This window comes from Manis javanica, chromosome 11 (assembly GCF_040802235.1).
Source record: "Manis javanica isolate MJ-LG chromosome 11, MJ_LKY, whole genome shotgun sequence".
Classification (NCBI taxonomy): Eukaryota; Metazoa; Chordata; class Mammalia; order Pholidota; family Manidae; genus Manis; species Manis javanica.
This window is the reverse complement of record NC_133166.1, coordinates 39,929,268-39,947,215: the sequence shown is the minus strand read 5'-3', so window position 1 is coordinate 39,947,215 and position 17,948 is coordinate 39,929,268. Positions and strand designations below refer to the sequence as shown.

Here is a 17,948-nt window from a genome sequence, read left to right as displayed (position 1 = left end):
GGGAAGGGAGTGGAGGATGAGGAAGGAAGAGGAGACGAAGACGAGGAGGAGAAGTAGAAGAATTGGGAAGAAAAAGAAAAGAGGTGGAAGTAGAGAATTTATAAAGCCGGAGCCATTCAGCTTCCAGAAAACAGCTGGGCATTGCGGCAGCGGCAGGAGGCCGGGGCGGGTGGGAGTTGGGGGTTGATTACTGTGTAAAACTTTGTCTTGTGTCAAGTTTAATGGCAGATGTTCAAATAGTTTAAACTTTTCTCCCCCATTTTATTGCAAAACTTCTTAAGTTCTTCACAGTTCTCCCTCTTCTATTTCCAGGGGTCTCCAGTTAACTCGAGCAATGCATTTCCCTTATTTAAATAGCCACTTAATTAAAAGTTATTCCTTTCCATGGTGGTTTTCCGCCGCTGGACGCCCAGTACTCCTCCGTAAGCAGTCCTGTGCTCAGAAACTCCATACTTAAGTCATCATGGGGCATTAATTCGGCTCCGGCGCCCAGCCCTAAATAACTTTTTAATTTGAATCTAGGGAGAGCTTTAGCGGGCACCATTTCTGGTTTAATGTGATATAAATCGCAGATGCACTTTTATTGAATGGTTAAAGCAGCGACATGGAGATCATCAACACAAAACGCCCTGAACAAAACCATCGAAAGAAATAAAGCTGGTTAATAAGATTTTTGAGAAAGCTTTGTGTTAAAAAGCAAAAAGGAAAACCAGCTGAAGGTGACAGTTAGTTCATGGTTAATAGGATCAGGCGGCCTGGCGGGGCTGCACACTTCTCTTTAGGGAGGTTCAGCAACACTAAAGAAATGAATAGGACATTTAACACATCTGTTATCTCGCAGAGCAAAGAAACGGGGGAATCGGGTCTCAGGGCCACCCCAGCCTCGAGCCAGAGGAAAGTGAAGGACGGTCCCCAGGAAGATTCTTGTTTTGAGGCCCCCCAAATGAAGGATAGGCTTTCCTGGTGATGTGGGTCAGCATTCTCGGGAATTGTGTCCTGCGCTCTGTTTTCAGGCATTTGTATGTTGCAATAATTAAGAAACTGAAAAACGTTGGCGGAGTTAAGTGGCTGGTTTTGGGTAGGGCTCTCTTAGGAGAATCCCAACCAACGCTGCTATGGCTTTAAAAGTCCAGGCTGTGAATTTCCGCTGAAACTGCCTAGAGCTCCTCGAGGTTGGAAAAGGCCCAAAGTAGCACTTAGCAGTCAGGTCGTCTTGCCTGAGGCAGCTTCCGGCTGGAATAAACCCTTAGCTAGTGGAATCCCGCTGCATTGCCCCGATGTGAAGCTCCCGTCTGCTCCTGCCCCAGGCGAGCTTCCTTGCGCTCCTTGGTGACACTCCTTGGGCAATGTTGCTGAAAATCGTTTTCCAAGTTGTTGGGAGTTTGCAGGTGACCCATTTTATTGTTCAGGTATCCACTAACTCTCTCAATTCGTTTTCTGACTTGAAATAATTCAAATCAAGACTTCCCATCCCCTACCCCTATGGATGCACATCCAGGAGCCTCAGAGCATTAATTTGAAGTCTCCCTGGGTTGTTAGGATGAGACTTCACCACCCTTCCCCCTACACACATACATTGATTTAACCCAGCCTCAGCTGGAGTAATGTACAGGGCTACAGACCAAAGAGGGAGTATATTTTCACGTTCACTGACTTGAAATTTTCCATTGCCCTCCCCACAAGGGGGAAAGGTTATTTTACTGATTGCCTGGAGGTGAATTTCTATGAATATTTATTGATTTTCCAGGCTCAGCAGGGGAGCCTCAAATAAATTTAGTGCGTTCTTTAAATAATTCCTTTTCTATGAGGCAAGATGTCATCTGAAACTTCTAAATAGGCATTTAATTAGCCCTGGTGTTGCTTCGGAACAAAAACTCCCCGCGAGAGCTTTGGGGGCACACTGTATTGCAAAGAGGCGGTCGATATGCAGAATTGATGCGCGCCAGTCTTTGTTGCCGGCCCATTGTGCGGGCCATGCTTATGAAGACTAATCCAATCATAAATTGCACCCCTGCGCCAATCAGAGCGCCCAGAGCCTTCGGCGAATGAAGCTCGAGTGGAGAACTTTGTTGAACTTCATTGTCAGAGCTGTCACTTTTCAAAGCGCTTTAACGGGCGGGCCACTATAAAACCATCACCTAGAAGGGAAGACCACGGAGGACTCGCAGAAGCCCAAGTGGGATCGTTACTTGCAGGCGTTTGCAAAACCTAAGAGAGAGGGCACCGCGGGGGCGGGAGGGGAGGGGAGCCCAAAGTATTTTTACCCTCCGGCCACCGGAAGGAGGGTTATTTCGTCCGCCCCGCTTCTAATATGATGTTCCCCGGCCTCCTCGCGCCCCCCGCAGGGTACCCCAGCCTCCTGCGTCCCACGCCCACCTTAACGCTGCCCCAGTCCTTACAGTCGGCATTTTCCGGCCATTCGAGCTTCCTGGTGGAGGATCTGATCCGCATCAGCCGGCCCCCTGCCTACCTGCCCCGCAGCGTGCCCACAGCAAGCATGTCGCCCCCTAGACAGGGGGCCCCCGCGGCACTCACCGACACCGGATCCTCGGACCTGAGCTCCCCGGGTCAGGGCAGCCGGCGGGGCGGCTCGCCGCAGACCGCCGTCTCCCCTGCCAGCGAACCCACGTTTCTGAAGTTTGGGGTGAACGCCATCCTCTCCTCAGCGCCCAGAACCGGTAAGTGAGCGCAAAATGCTGAGGGCTGGTCCAGGTGCGGAGTTCTTCTGGCCTCAGTTTCCTTTATGCACCGGATACCTAACGCATACATCCGCGCGCACACTCATGCACGATCCCCGAGGCTCACATCGCGCACTGTGAGACTTAAGTCCAGCCAATTCCCGGGAAGAAAAGCCCCCAGATTTGCCCCACCCTCAGAATGAACTTGAGTGCCAGTAGTCGGGGAGAGCGCACAGTTCTTCCGCACAGTGGAGCTGAGCGCGCACCCCTCGGTGTGTGCTTCTCTGCCCTCGCGCTTCTGGGAAGCCAAGTTTTTAAGCCCGGCACACTTATTAGTTTAGGTAGTGTTATGGATCTGCAATTCTTTTTTTTCCCGCCAGGTCCCCATCTCGTTTACTGCCTACGATGAGACTGGGGAAAGGGGGACGACTTTGAGGAGTATTTGGGGTGGGGGGGAGGGGGGCGGATTTCCACAGATGAGACAATGCTAGGAAATTATTTATTTTACTCTGTTAATACGTTGTGGAAGATGCCTTTGAAACCAGCAGCAGGGTTAATCATATCATGTATTGAATATGTACAATAATCAAGTACGTAATCAAATTCTCTACTCCCTCTTTTCCTTCCTCCCTCTCTCCCAGAAACATCCCCCGCCTTGCTCCAGAGCCTGCCTCCCAAGACCTTCGCTTTTCCCTACTTTGAAGCCTCCTTCCAGCCTTTCATCAGATCTTCTTATTTCCCAGGTAGGTTTCGTCCCCCGTTCTGGGGAGCGGTACCCCAGCCCCAGCCCGTCGCTCTCTGTCCCGAAGCCGTATTTCTCCGTCCACCTATCGGGGTTACGCTCTGGTTCAGAGGTTGCAAGGCGTACAACATTCACGAATCCGTCGCGCCAATTTGATGCCCTATTTAGCACAAGCAGTGACTGCTTGACACTTTGCACCAATTCCCTGCTCTACAAATTAGCAGGAATTGTCATGGTCCCAATTTGAGGCGGTTCCCTTCCCGGCGAGGAGCTGTTGGCATCCCTTCACGCCGCCGTTTTCCCACAGAGTCGGTGCACTTGGCCACGATTCCCCACAAAGCTTTCAGCACCATGACCAATTGGTCAGCTCCTCCGCGCAGCCACCCACAGACCGGCCCTCGCCCCTCCACGCCGCCGCGAGACACCCACCAGCCGGGGCTAATTTCTCTATAAGACTCATTCAGGGCTGCGGGCTTTTCACAAGACCACATGGTGTGCCCTCTTGTGTGGGATGCCGGGGGTCGTCCAGGGGGAGGCGGACTAGGTCCTCCCACAACCCCAACCTTGTATTTCCAACCTGATTTCCCAACCTCCTCTCCTACCCTTCCTCCACCGCCTTGTCTTTCCGAAGACTTTGATATGGTAAGATAAGAAGTGGTAGGGAAGCCCATAATTGGGCCCCAGTCTAAAGGAGAACACCTTAAACAGATTCCACGAGGTTTTTTTCATCCTGGAATCCCAGTGGCGACTCAAACTATGGCTCAAAAACTCTACAATTGGTCAAGACTCAGAAGGAGACAGAGGAGCCCCTATAAAGAGAAGACAGACTGGGCTTGATCGGTGGGGGATGGGTAAACCACGACCGCACTCCCAAATATCAGCGAAAGAAACAAGCAATTGATTTTTGAAAGGGGGAGAGAGAATTCACCAGCCGCCCCCACCACCACAATTCATGCTGCTGCTGATAATGGAATTTGCTCCCTTTCTTCCTCATTTCAATGCTTTAACAAAAACAACCCGAGCTTTATAAATAGCTTTTCATGTCCATTTAATGAAAATGATTCGGCGAAGAGAAGCCTCTGCCATCAGTATTCTCCCAATGGTCTTGGCCTGCAGTTGTGTTTAGTTTGAAAGTGTAAATCTCTTTTGTCCCAGTAATATATGGCTTTCGCTGCTTGTCCTCAGTCTTTTTCTGTTAGTTCATTACTACACAATTACCATTCACGCTTCATTAGAGTCTCTGTTTCTTTTCGGGTTTTTTTTCCTCCCTTAAAGCGAAACTCTCCCTCTTTTTATCATGCCAATACCCATTGGGAAGCGGTCAATGTGCTAATTAGCTGCCACTTTTCATGTATTCGGGCCGAATTCCTTACGTTTTGTGGGGGAGGGGAGGAAAGATTAATATAAAAAAGATGAATACTGATTGGATTTTTCAAAAAAAGTCGAAAGCGGATTTTCTCCTATCGAATCAGTAAAGCACCTCATTTTCATCTAAAGAATGCAAAAGCCACCAAGGTGATTAGGAGGAAACCCAGTGGCCCTAGATGAATATTTTATTTATATATATATATTTTTCCTGTTGCTGTTTTAGCTGATGTATGCTGGTTTGTTTCTCTGAGACCGTCAAGTGGAAATATAAAACAGGCTATTGTGGGGGCTGTTTTCTGTGCTTCCGTGGTTTTACCTAATCCGGGTTTGCACGGTTGAAAGGGAAAGTTATTTGGGCGGAAAGCGCCTTTCACTCTCGCAGGTTTGCAGGTTCGTGGCCTATTCTCTAGGGGGAAAAAAAGGAGAGCTTTAAAAAGATGAAGGGATCAGAGAGAAAAACTGAGGGAGGCCGCGACGGAGGGGCGCAAGCTAACCGCTGCAGCGAGACACCGCCCACTCACTCGCAGCCTCCCACCTCACCCCTCCGCAGCGTCCTCCAGCGTCGTGCCCATCCCCGGGACCTTCTCCTGGCCGCTGGCCGCCCGCGGCAAGCCTCGACGGGGCATGCTGCGTCGAGCCGTGTTCTCCGACGTGCAGCGAAAGGCGCTGGAGAAGATGTTCCAGAAGCAGAAGTACATCAGCAAGCCCGACCGCAAGAAGCTGGCGGCCAAGTTGGGCTTGAAAGACTCACAAGTGAGGGCAGTCTCCCATAGCCCCTCCCACCACGCTCTACCCTTCCGATGCAGTTGGGACGGTTCTCTGAAACCGCGCAGGTCCCATTGAACAGATGGGGAAATTAAGATCTAGAGAAGTAACGAGAGTAGGAGCCAGCTTCCTAGAGGCTCCCGAAGACAGCCTGCTCTCCCCACCCCACTCTCTTCCGGGCTCAGAGCCCACCATCCCCGCCTCAGGGCCAGATGCCAGAGGAGGGGGCAAGAGTTGCGAGGAGCAGAGGTGGGAATGAGGGTAGGGTAAGTGCTGTGACACACGTGAACTCACTTGAGGGGGCGGGGAGTGGGCAAGGGAGGGAAGACCAACCGCACCTCCTTCCCACCCACGTGGTCCCGTCGGCGCCCCTCCCTCGCCCTCGGTGGGAAGGTCTGCGCTGACCCCTGCTGCTTCCCTCTTCTCTTCCCCTCGCCCCCCAGGTCAAAATCTGGTTCCAGAACCGACGCATGAAGTGGCGGAACTCCAAGGAGCGTGAGCTCCTGTCTAGCGGGGGCTGCCGTGAGCAGACCCTTCCCACCAAACTCAATCCGCACCCGGACCTCAGCGACGTGGGCGAGAAAGGCGCTGGCGATGAAGAGGAGGCAGACGAGGGAAGGGGTAGCCCCCGCCCCCGCCTGGCCTATCACGTGTCCCCTGACCCTCGGCACCGGCGGGACCCCAGGCTCGAAGGGCCGCTGCCCGCCTCCCCCGCGCACTCGAGCAGCCCGGGTAAACCTTCGGACTTCTCCGACTCCGAGGAGGAGGCGGGGGGCGAGGAGGAGGAAATCACCGTGTCTTAGAACCCCTCCCGCGCCCGGAGGACCGCCTGAAAAGTGCTTTTAAATTGAAGAGGTGGGATTCAATCTGCGTGTTCACTGAAAACACCGCTGCCCAGGCGCTGCCGCTGCCGCTGTGGAACCGTCATCTCGTCAAGGGCGTCCAAGCCCCTTCCCTTGCCCCAAATGGCATTTGCTTCCCCCACACCACATCCCAACAGCCCACTACACAGAAACATTACATTCAGGCCTTGGTCCCAAGCCTTATCTTTTCTACAGGGACTCCTGTCTTGATTGCAAGCTGGTTTAAACACAGCGGGGTGTTCACCCCCAAGATTGAGCTGAGCTGTGAGCCAGGCCCTACTGGTCTTTAGTAATCACAACCTTAAAAGGTAGGAAACCTTTCGTGGAGGAGGAAACCGAGTTAGAAGTCATAAAATCAAGCATGTACTTCCAGGGCCCCTGAGTTCCTAGATCCCTTTGCCTCCCTATCTTAGGCAGCAAGAGCCTCCTACTCAACTCCAGACTCTGGTAACCCTGTCTTAAGAGCAGTGCCCTCAGAAAGCTCAAGAATTTCAAAAAAGAAAAAAGATATATCTATCTGTGTCTTCTAGTCTCAGGCACAAAATAAACATTGAGTCTTTTCTGTGATATTCTAAATAATCTCTAGGCAAAGGAGTGAGTTCTCTAAAAGGTAGGAAGAGACAGTCTGTTTCTGTATGTGTGTGAAAGCTTTTTCTTTGTATTTTCTGCATCCATAGATTATGGACCAGGCACTCTACCTTGTGCTCTTTTATTATTTGTGGAGAGGTTTCATGACCTGCTCTTGAAACATTGGGCATGATGTGAACAGAGAGACCCATAAGCCTCTTTGATTTTTTTTTTTTTTACTGAATTTTGCTGTCTTTGCACAGCTCTTATGAACTGTACACTATTTTGTACACATGTTTTGTATGGATATTTTATACCAAGATTATCGAGAATGACTTATAAAGGACTGACTAGATCACCTCTTTTTTTTTGCAATGGTTTTTAAACTTTAAAAAAGTAGCTGTTAATTGCATAACTTATAAAGAAATACTTATTCTGTATTTTTACCATGTACAGATTTTTATATATGTATATATGTATCAAATGAACAAATAAATGCCAAATAAAAAGTAGAATGGATACAATGGACAAGTGATAGTGATATCATTAATTCACAGAATGTTAGAGCTAGAAGGAATGGAGCTATTCTAGTCCAGGTACTGCGGGAATTTACAGAAGGTAAGCTGATATTCAAGGGGGGAAGACACATGTCTGAAGCCACATAGCTAGTTAGTGGCCACGCTGGAACCAGAACACACCTGACTCTCAGACCAGTGGCTTTTTTTGCTTCTCTGTGTCATAAAATAACCATGTTTGCTGTGGTTACAAGTAACTCAAGTAAAGTGGTACCAACCAATTGAGTCTGCAGTAATCCTTCTCTAAGGACTGAAATGATGGACTAAAATAAATCAAGTGGTGCAAATTTGCAATAGTTTTTCTTTCCTTCCTTGAAGGCGTATTTCCTAGTCCACAGGGCAGCTCAAAGTTGGTCTTGACCTTTTGCATATGAACTGATTTTATTAGAAATGTCATTTGCAGGCATGACATAGAAGTCCAGATGCAGACTTGGGCTCCCAAGTGAAAGTAAGTTCTTTAAAGACTAACTTTCCACAGAAATGATTTACTTAACCAGCAACCTAGGAGTAAAGAACGTCACAGATTGATTTAACCAGCAACCTAGGAGGTTCGAACCCTGGCAGGAGCTCTTGTAGCTTTTGAGAAATTGGTATCTGCCACGTCAACCACACAGACCCACACTGCTTCATTATCCTAACCCACACCCCCAACAGATAAGGAAAAAAGAGTTGTTGAGCTTAAGCTTCAGTAGTTTGTTTTATATTTGAAATTTAAATATACTCTATTCTCAGTTAATTCTCCTTTTCAATAACACAAGCCCTCTCCATACTAAGGTTTTCCTCTCCTGTTCAGCCTGTTCCTGATATTGGTGATCACTGTTTTCATTATTATTTACACATGATCATGGGATTTTGAAGAAAAAAAAACTTATTGTCATAATACCTTAATTCAAGAAACCTCCCACATTATCCCCTTGACACATATGAAAGTGCCTAATATTATATCTTGTACATGGTAGAAATACAACCTTTCAGAGAGGAAACCCTGCTCTGAATGATCGAGGCTATTTTCTCCTTCCCTGTGCTTTGGCTGGGACATCCAGAGATGGGAGCCCTACCTGACGCGGCTCAGCTTTCCTTCCCTGCCAGCTCAAGCCTGTAGTTCTTACTTATACACAAGAACTATTTTTGGGCATGGAGGTGGAATGGTATTTACATCTGTAGTCAAAATACTCTGGAGCTACACCCACGTTCATAATAACATTATTCACAGTAGCCCAGAGGTTCACATTCACATCATTCACATTATTCATAATAGCTTCCACAACCCAAATGTCCACTGCTGGGTGAATGAATAAGGAAAATGTGGTATATATACACAATGTGGTAATAACACAAATATTATTCAGCCTTAAAAAGGAAAGAAATCCTGTCACATGGGCAACATGAATGAACCTTGACAATATTATGCTAAGTGAAGTAAGATAGTAATAAAAAGAAATACTATGTGAGTCCACTTACATGAGGTATCTAACACAGACCAATCAATAGAAACAGAAAATCGAATTGCGGTTGCCAAAGGCTGAGATGAAGGCGATATAGAGTTGCTATTCATTGGGTACAGAGTTTCAGTTTTACAAGATGAAAAAGTTCTGTACAGATTTGTTGTGCAAAAACACGACTATAGTTAATACTGCTGAGCTGCAAATTCAAAATGATTAAAATGGTAAATTTTTCGGGTTTTTTTTACTTCTATTTAAAACAATTTAAAAAAGTAAATTGGAAAAATAATTCACATGCTTGAACAGTTAAAAATCCTGCAATGGTCAAGATTATGGCAGGCAAGTGAAGAAATTTGAGGTAAGCAATATTATCTGAGACAATGTAGAATTCAATGTAAGAAGCATTATATGTTGTAAATAAATTTTTTTCTATATTAAATACAAATTAAGAAAACCCAGAAAGGGGGAAAAAAAATGTACTCTGGAGATTTTTTCCAAAGTGTATGCTACTCCCCTATATTCACAAAGCTTTACTTCTTGAGAACTATAAATGCTGTATTTTGGCTCATTTTAGTTTCTTTTAGCTGAGCATCATAAGGGTAAAGACCATGTCCATTTTGCACATTGTTTCCCTTGTGTCATGCATAGTCCCTAACACATATTAGGTGTTTAATATGTATTGAGTGAGTAAATACATTAAAAGGAGAGACAGAGACAGCCTAGAGTCTAGGCCACAGGTCTGGAAGTTACAAATCCTTCCAATGAGTTGAAGGTTAACAGAGGCCAATAATGAACAAAAAGAGACTAAATTAACTGATTAAATGTGTTTTTAAAAATCCATTACTTTGTTACTTTAGCCCAAAAGACTGAAATAGTTATATCTATAAGCAGAATAATAATAAATATTAAAAAGAAATAATTTTTATTGAGTACCTATTATGTGACAGGCAGGCAATCTGTTAGGTACCTTACATAGTGCTTCTCAAACATTAATAATTTTTAAAGAAGTTTAGTAAGATCACCTGGGGATCTCATCAAAATGCAGGTCATGGTTCAGAATTCTGGGTATATAGCATTGCTAACTATCTGTTGGTCCACAGATCACACTTTAAGTAGCAAAGATATAGCCTCTTGGCAACCCATGTAAGGTAGATATTATCCCGACATTTCAGATGCAAAAGCTGAGGATGGAATTTTGATGATTTCTCTATGGTTACCTGAGTCAGAATTCAAATTCAGGTTTATCTAACTCTAATACACTACCCTGCTCCCTTTACTAAACTGGTAAAAACCCATTTAACCAAACCCTAACCAATAGGAACTCTCTAACATTGGGGCTTTATGTTTTTTAATATTCTGAAGTTATGAGGAAAAAATATCAATGGCTATTTTAAAACTTTCTTATGCTTCTAAATCTCCCACCATACACCCAGCTCTCCTCCCTGTGATCTAAATCAGTGACCCTCAAACTGTGGTGTTAAAACCCTTTTACATTCTTAAAACTCATTGAATATCTAAAAGATTTTTTGTTTCTGGGGTTTTATGTATTGATATTTTCCGTATAAGAAATAAAGTCTGTGAAAAAATTTAAATATTCATTACCTCATTTTTAAAAACAATCCCATTAAATAGCCATATGAGTACCATATTCTATGAAAAATAAATATATATTACAAAACAAAAAAATTAGAAGAGCGGCATTGCCTTACATTCAAGAACTCTTTAATGACTGGCTTAACAGAAGACAGTTGGATTCTCTTACCTTTTCCTACATCAGTTGCAATATGAAGACAATCTGGCTTCATACAGATGCGCCACTGGAAAAGGAGGAATATTTATATAGCCTTTATAGATGATTGTGGCTCATCTTCGATACAACAGCAAAACTTGACAAGTGGTTAGTTGCAATTTGGAATCTAAAATCCTATTCACAAACTCTTCAACTCTTGTTATGTATTGGTCTGTCTTGGATTTTGCACAGATAGTTTACCTATGTGTTACTTTGTGACATCATGCATTGGTCATTTGGGAAGTATTGCTTCATCAAATTATACAGATATTCAAATGCTGACACTTTTCATATATTATCAAACAACACATTTTTTAATATCACCACCCATCTCATTACAAAAGTCTTTAAGAACTGAGAACTTGTCATGCTCATGATGCTCATGGTAGCAGATACAAGTTTTCCAACATTTAAATTTTTATTGGAAAGCTCCAATTTTATTGAGACAAATGCTATCAGTTTTTTTTCAAGTGAAAGGCTCACTTCATTCACTTTCAAGAAAATGTCTATGAGATAGCCAAGTCTGAAACTACCTTTCATCTGTCAGTTATTCTTTCAAGTGAAAATGGAGTTCCATGACAACATGGCCAGGTCAGACAATGGTACAAGTGCTTTTCCTTGAAATAACCGTCACACTTCAGTATGCAGTAGGTGTTTTATGCACGCTTCTCATATCATCCATAATATGAAAATGGCTATATGCTATATACTGAAGTATTGAAATTTAATAACATTAATCATTTTACTGCCTCATCAAGCATGTTTTTAAGTGAAATTGGCTATTGGTGGTTGGGGGAAGCAGTAGAGGATGCAGTGACCACTAGTATAGTTTAGCACTCTTTCCTTGATTTGTGCTGAATGCCAGCAGTTTCACTGACAATTGCTTTCCCACTATCAATAAAAATGTCAACACAGTTGTTCCAGGACAAAATATGAGACTCAAATGGTATTGAACACTTCAAATATTTCAGCAATGCTTGTGCTTGTTGTCAAGCATTTATGTAACTTTGATGATTAGTTGTTGTGAGTATTAAACAAGTACAAGCAGAAGAGAAAATCCAGGCATGACCACTTTCAAAGCAAAGGTACAATTTTGAAGATGATTTATTAACTCTATCTTTGATGAGTTATGGTATCATTGGAAAGTGGCATTGTCATGATTTCTTTCATTGACTTTTCATCCAGCAGGTATTCAGCAATGTCAACTGTATGGGGATTTAATTAGTCTCTGAGCTACTGAGTGTACTTCCTTAGCTGATTCGGTATGTTAACTTACTCTGTAAGATGCTTGTGGTCTTTCATTTCTAGTCTGAAAAGGTGTAACAAATAATTTTTAGTTTTTTAAAAGTGCATGACCTCTCTGTTTTAAAAATTCAATCAGTTTCTTTCTTTAAACTCTGAATGGTTTCAAAATGATAGTACAAGTTAATTGGAACCATAATACTATCCAAAATGGTGTGTTGTGTAAGACAATAAAGGTAAATTACTAACATCAGTAAAAGCTTAAAGAAAAAAGAACTGACATTTTTTTCCTTATTTACAGTTTCATCCAGTTTTTTTTTTCTGGAGGTGGGTATATTCCTTCCTTTCATGAGTCAGAGAACTCTCTGATATGTCACTTTCTTCTGATATGTCTTCTGATATGTCTCAGCATCTTTAGATGTAGACAATGCAGCTACAGGTTGAGAAAAATGAGTCTTGTTTTCCTCTCAAAAGCCAACAATTCATTCTTAACTACAAAATTTTATTTTCTTTTACTTTAAAATAAAATGCAAAATTCTAAAACAATGGCAATTTTTGGTAAAATCTTGCAGTGCTGAACATTTTCAAAAAGTTCTAAAATATTATTGCCAAACAAGACAGCAAAGTATACTTCTTCTGTTTCTTCACTGACTCAAGGGAAACTTGGGAATTTTAAAATAACAGTATATTGGAAGAAAATGAAATTACAAATGTTAAAGCAGGTATTGCTGAAGAGAGTAAGAACATAGCAGAAGTACTGAGAAAAAAACTATTCTATTTGCTAAAAATGCATATCAATCTAAATCTACTACGCTAGAAAATTCTAGGAAACACTAGAATATACTCATATTTCTAGCTCATATTTCACTAGCCATCATAGAGAGACACCATCACACATGCAGCCTCTAGAAACAATGATGGAAGGGTCTTAGGGACTCCCCAAGGCCCCTAGATCACACTTTGAGAACCACTGATTTAGACATATAAAGTGCTTTATGAGGGGAGGGCTGGGAGGAAGCTATCTGGCCAAGTTCCTACTACTACACTTAAAACTCAGCTGCCACCACACCTGCACTTTCCACATGTGCTCATTTCACTCCCTCCTCTGTCAACTCTTCCCTTCAAGAATCCCTTCTCTAACATTCACCCATCTTTCTCTCTGGCTCCTTCCTACCAGCATTTAACCTGATCAACTCTATGCCTTCTCCCAAACATACCCTAAAATCTCCCCTTCCCCCCTGCTCCCGTCTAGCTACTGCCTAGTGTCTCAGCCTCTGTTGCTGTCGAAGCTTCAGCCTTGGACTCTGCACCCTCTCTATTTCCCTTAATCATCCATGTTCAAAGTTCTCCGTAGTCCTTGTTACTGCTTTCTCTACAAGCTGTCCTAGTGATCTTCTCCTCTCCTCTCTGGTTTCAACTAACATTTGTCTGTCTGATGGTGAGCCCCAACCTAGCACTCAAAGATCTCTCCTCAGCGTCAGATACAGATAGTCAATAGTCTTTGGATGTCTGCCCTTAGGAGTCCCAAGAACTTGTTAAATTCCACATGCCCAGGACTAAGTGCCATGGCTCCTAGTTGCAAAAATCCATTCAAGCAAGACAAACAAAAGATAATAAACACTCCTGCCCCTAACTCCATGAATGCCTTCACCTCCCTTGCTCAAGAATTTGAGGCCCAAGTGCCATTCCAGTGCCTCTCCCTCCATCATCCACACCATACAATGAATCAACCACTAAGGCCTGTCCCTATATGTAAATCCTTAATAGATTTCCTGCTCTTTTTTACATTCTTACTGCCACTATCTAAAAGAAAAGCTATTGCTATTATTATTTTTTAGAGGAATGTACTATACGTTGGAAGCAGTGATTAGCATTTTATATGCATTTTTTCCTTTAATCGACCCTAACACTATTTTTAATCTCATTTTACAGATTAGGAAATTCAGAGGTCTCCCTGGTTATCCCCTTTCCCCATCACTGAGAGCATCAAGGAAGGCTTTGTGGGGAAATTTGCCCAAAGCCTTGAGGGAAGGAGTAGGAAGAGGAAACCATATACCATATTGTTTCAAGAAAGAACAGAGGCAGGAATGTTTCTGGAATGTGTTTATGGACAGTGATGCAAGGAGGCCTTTTCACACAGAGGCAATAAGTTAAAACAAGCAGTTGCTAAGCAAAACATTTCCAAAATGCCTCTTTCTCTTTCTTTAAATATAAAAGAATAACAATGATGGCTACCTAAGTCCTAGTGCACTGGGCAAAATGCTAAAGATTTCATTGCTTCTAACTTTTACTCCAATCCTGCATGGAGGTATTGCTATCTGCATGTGACGGAATAGGGAAGCTGAGGCTAACTTGCCCCCAGGTATCCAGACTGCAGAGATTGGAGCATATTCTCTTTCCAAGAAGGGCAGAGGCACCCCAGAACCCAAATCTCTACCCCTTCCCTGACCCCACTGCCAAATTCAGCCTCTGAAAGGGGCCCTCTTGGTAAATATTTACTTTTTCCTTTAAAAAGCGTCTTTAGCTGGAGTCACACAATCTGAATTTGAAAACACAGTATTAACTACCTATGGAAATGGGTTTTCCTGGCAAAGACCTAAATAAGTCTGCAACTTTACACCCTTCAAAAAGAAAAATGTTTCCTTGATTTTAAGTGAATGGTTTTACTTTAAAGGAAAAAAAATAATAATAACTTGTTGACGCTGATGCAAAATAAATAAATAAGCCGAATTAAAGCCAACATGGAATCCCAGATGAGATCCTGGAACAGAGAGGGACATTAGGCAGAAACGAAGGCAGTCGAATAGAACATTGATCTCAGTTAATAATAATATACAATATTCTTTTATGGATTGTGACAAATGCACCAGGTAAGGTTAGAAGATGATTGATACATAGAACTCCCTGCTCTACCTTTGAGCTTTCCATATAAGTTTCAAATGATGCCAAAATAAAATGTTCATTAAAAAAAAAATCCAAATCTGTTTGCATAGATGTGTTGTTATGGAGGAAACACAACCACAACCTTTACAGTTTAAATGGCAAAAATACTGTTTGAATAAGATGCTTACGAAAAAGAAAAGTGGAGTTGCAATTTCTTTGGTAATCCCATGCAACAAAGGTGCGCACCCACCCCCTGCCCAAATGTGTGGGGCTGATGATTCTATTATTTAACCCACTCATCCTTACTCCCCACTCACACACACCCCACTATCAGGATAATGCCTCCTGGAATTCTTCTTGGCACAAACATCTTGTTTTAGGACCATGTTTAGACTGTGATTAAAAGAGGATTATTTACACAACACAGGCATCCCAGTGTGGAAGGACCGGGCCACCCCCCATGCTTTAGTAAACTTTTCTGTAAATACCACACCCCCGCAATCACTAACTAAGCAAAGCAGATCAAGGGGTGAGAAAGCTGAGTTTTTATTGTTCTTAGCAAAAAGTTTCATTTCAACTAGCAGCTGCCACTAAACTCCCCATTCCCAAGTCAAAAAGACTCATTTATTGGGACTGATAAATGGAAGTAGCACAAAGGTTTGTAGTTCAAGAAAACTCTCCCTTTAAAGCTGTTTAAAGGGATGAAATGAGCAGGAATGAAAGTAATGAATTATTGACAAGGCCTTGGACACACTAGTATGCAGAGGCCCATTATACATACAAGTATTTGAGAAAGTAGATTTTCAAAGATATCACATAAGTTTTCCTTTCTTCAACAGTAAATTAACCCCTCACATTTGTTCAGGGTTTTAAAATTTTACCTCAAGTCATCCCATTTGATTTTCACAACAGCTCTATGAAATCATTAGGGCAGGCCTCCGGTCTTCCTCCCCCCCACGATCCGCAAAGGCTCAGGAAGGTCTGACTTCCCCAAGGTACTGACAGGTGGAAAGATAGACACGAGCAGCCGGGGAAGGGGAATAGAAGGTTCAAGGGAAAAAAAAAAAACCAAACTCTGCCCAGGTAGGGGGTCCCACTTGAAGATAACAAAGGCTTTCCACGGAGGTAAGTTCCTTGCCTCTCAGGACCGGCCAAACCTGTCCCAACCAGGTCCCAACGCAGGCTCAATTAAAACTAAGAACTGCCCAAATCCACTTCATTAAAATTGCTGCCCCTCCCCCATCCCCTTTTCTGTGTGCATTCTGGGAAAGGATATGCGCACTGAGAGGGATGGCTCGGTAATTGGACCTGTCAATCAAATGACCTCACCTTGTCAATCAAAGAGGTGCCTCCCAGTTAAAAATTAATAAAAAGGCCTCCCACCCAAAGAATTGGGGCCTTTGTTTACCTTTACTCTGGCCCACCCCTCCCTTGGAGTGTATTCAAATAAAACTTAATGCTCTGCCTCGCTATTGTGTCTCTGCCTTTCAATCCTTTGTTTTGGCGGGGACAAACTCCACCCACAACTGTGGCACAGCCTGCAAGCAGTGGAGGTGGAACCTGAACCAAGATTTCTTAACTCTAAAAGTCAGGGCTCTTTCATTTACAAGTCTTTATTAAGTGCCTTCTCTGTATTTAGATTGCTGGCTGTTCCCAAGGACAGAGGGATACCTGAAATACACAGGGTCCATGGCTTCAGGGGGCTTACAGTCCAGTGGGAAAGGAAGAAAACAGGTCCATGCACAGATGCATATGTACTATGAACTGTGATTAGGGGAATTAAGGGAAATCAGTAGAATTTAAAACTAACCAGGGAAAGCCTTCTCAGGGATCAGAAGGAGCTAGTGATCCATGGGTTGTAGAAAGGATGTTCCAGACTGCTTATCACAGTCTGCAAAAGGTATGATGGGTGGGACATGCTTGAGAGGAAGTAAGAGACGCAATGCAGTTAAAGAGAATGATAGCCTGGACTAGAGTGGCAGTTGGAGAGATGGACAAAGGGTGAATCCCTCAAAGCTTTGTAGGCCCATTAAGGGGCTTATATTTCATTCCATGTGGGTCAGGAAAGTACAGAAGGGTTTTAAGCATGGATTGACATGGCTTTATCTGTGTTTTTAAAAAATCATTCTGGATGCTAGGTAAAGAATGGATGGAAAAATTAACTAGTTCTATCTACAGGCAAGAGTGGAAGCAGAATGATCAGTTGGCATTAGTTAGAAATTGTTGGGACTTGGACTAGGGGAGCTTCAGTGAGGGGGAGGAGAGGCTGAGGGCTAATAGAAGAATCAACAGGTTATATAAGTGAATTAAATGTGGGAGGTAAGGGACAGAGAGGAATGGATTGTTCAGTAAAAAAGCCAGCCACAGAACCAACCATATATGGATTCATTTGTGAAAAAGAAAAGATATATTTATTAACAAAGATACTACAGAATGTATAGCCTGAGTTAGATCAGTTTTGTGGGTAAGAGAGAGAAAATCCCAAATTACTAGTCTCCTGTATAAACATATGGGGTTGGAGGCATGGCTGCAAGATGGGCCTTCCCAATCGTCTGGTCTTCTTCAATACACAGCTCCCACCAAAGTGCGATATTGTGATTTTAAAGAAACATATATTTGGTTTTTGGCCCTATTTGTGGCACAGAGCTCTTAAGACCCTTGGAATTTCCTAAGTGATAGGACAAGAGTGATGGAAGTATCTTCATTCATAACAAACACCTTTCAGCCATACCTGAGTTATGATAATGAGGGACTTTCGCAGAAACGCTTAGTAAGGGTGGGGCTGGTTGCCAGGGAACCAAACAGGTGATTAGAGAGTTGGAGCTTCTAGTCCCACCCCCACCTCCCGAGAGGGAAGAGGGTCTGGAGATTAAGTTCAATCACCAATGACACAGATTTTATCAATTTGCCTATGTATTGAAATTTCCATGAAAACCCCAAAAGGACGGGGTCTGGAGAGCTTCTGGGTTGGTGACCATGTGGAAGTCCTAGGAGACTGGAGCTCAGAGAGACTGAGGAAGCTCTGTGCCCTTTT

General features: G+C 43.5%; 1 protein-coding gene across 1 annotated transcript; it reads left to right on the top strand.

Annotated features, from left to right (window-relative positions):
• Positions 1–2,311: 2,311 nt before the first annotated feature.
• DBX1 (developing brain homeobox 1) lies at positions 2,312–7,321 on the top strand. Its single transcript, XM_017674642.2, has 4 exons — positions 2,312–2,678; positions 3,320–3,421; positions 5,339–5,541; positions 5,997–7,321. The coding sequence occupies exons 1-4, from the start codon at positions 2,312–2,314 to the stop codon at positions 6,354–6,356; spliced, it is 1,032 nt and encodes a 343-aa protein (XP_017530131.2). The 3' UTR covers positions 6,357–7,321.
• The last annotated feature ends 10,627 nt before the right edge of the window (positions 7,322–17,948 follow it).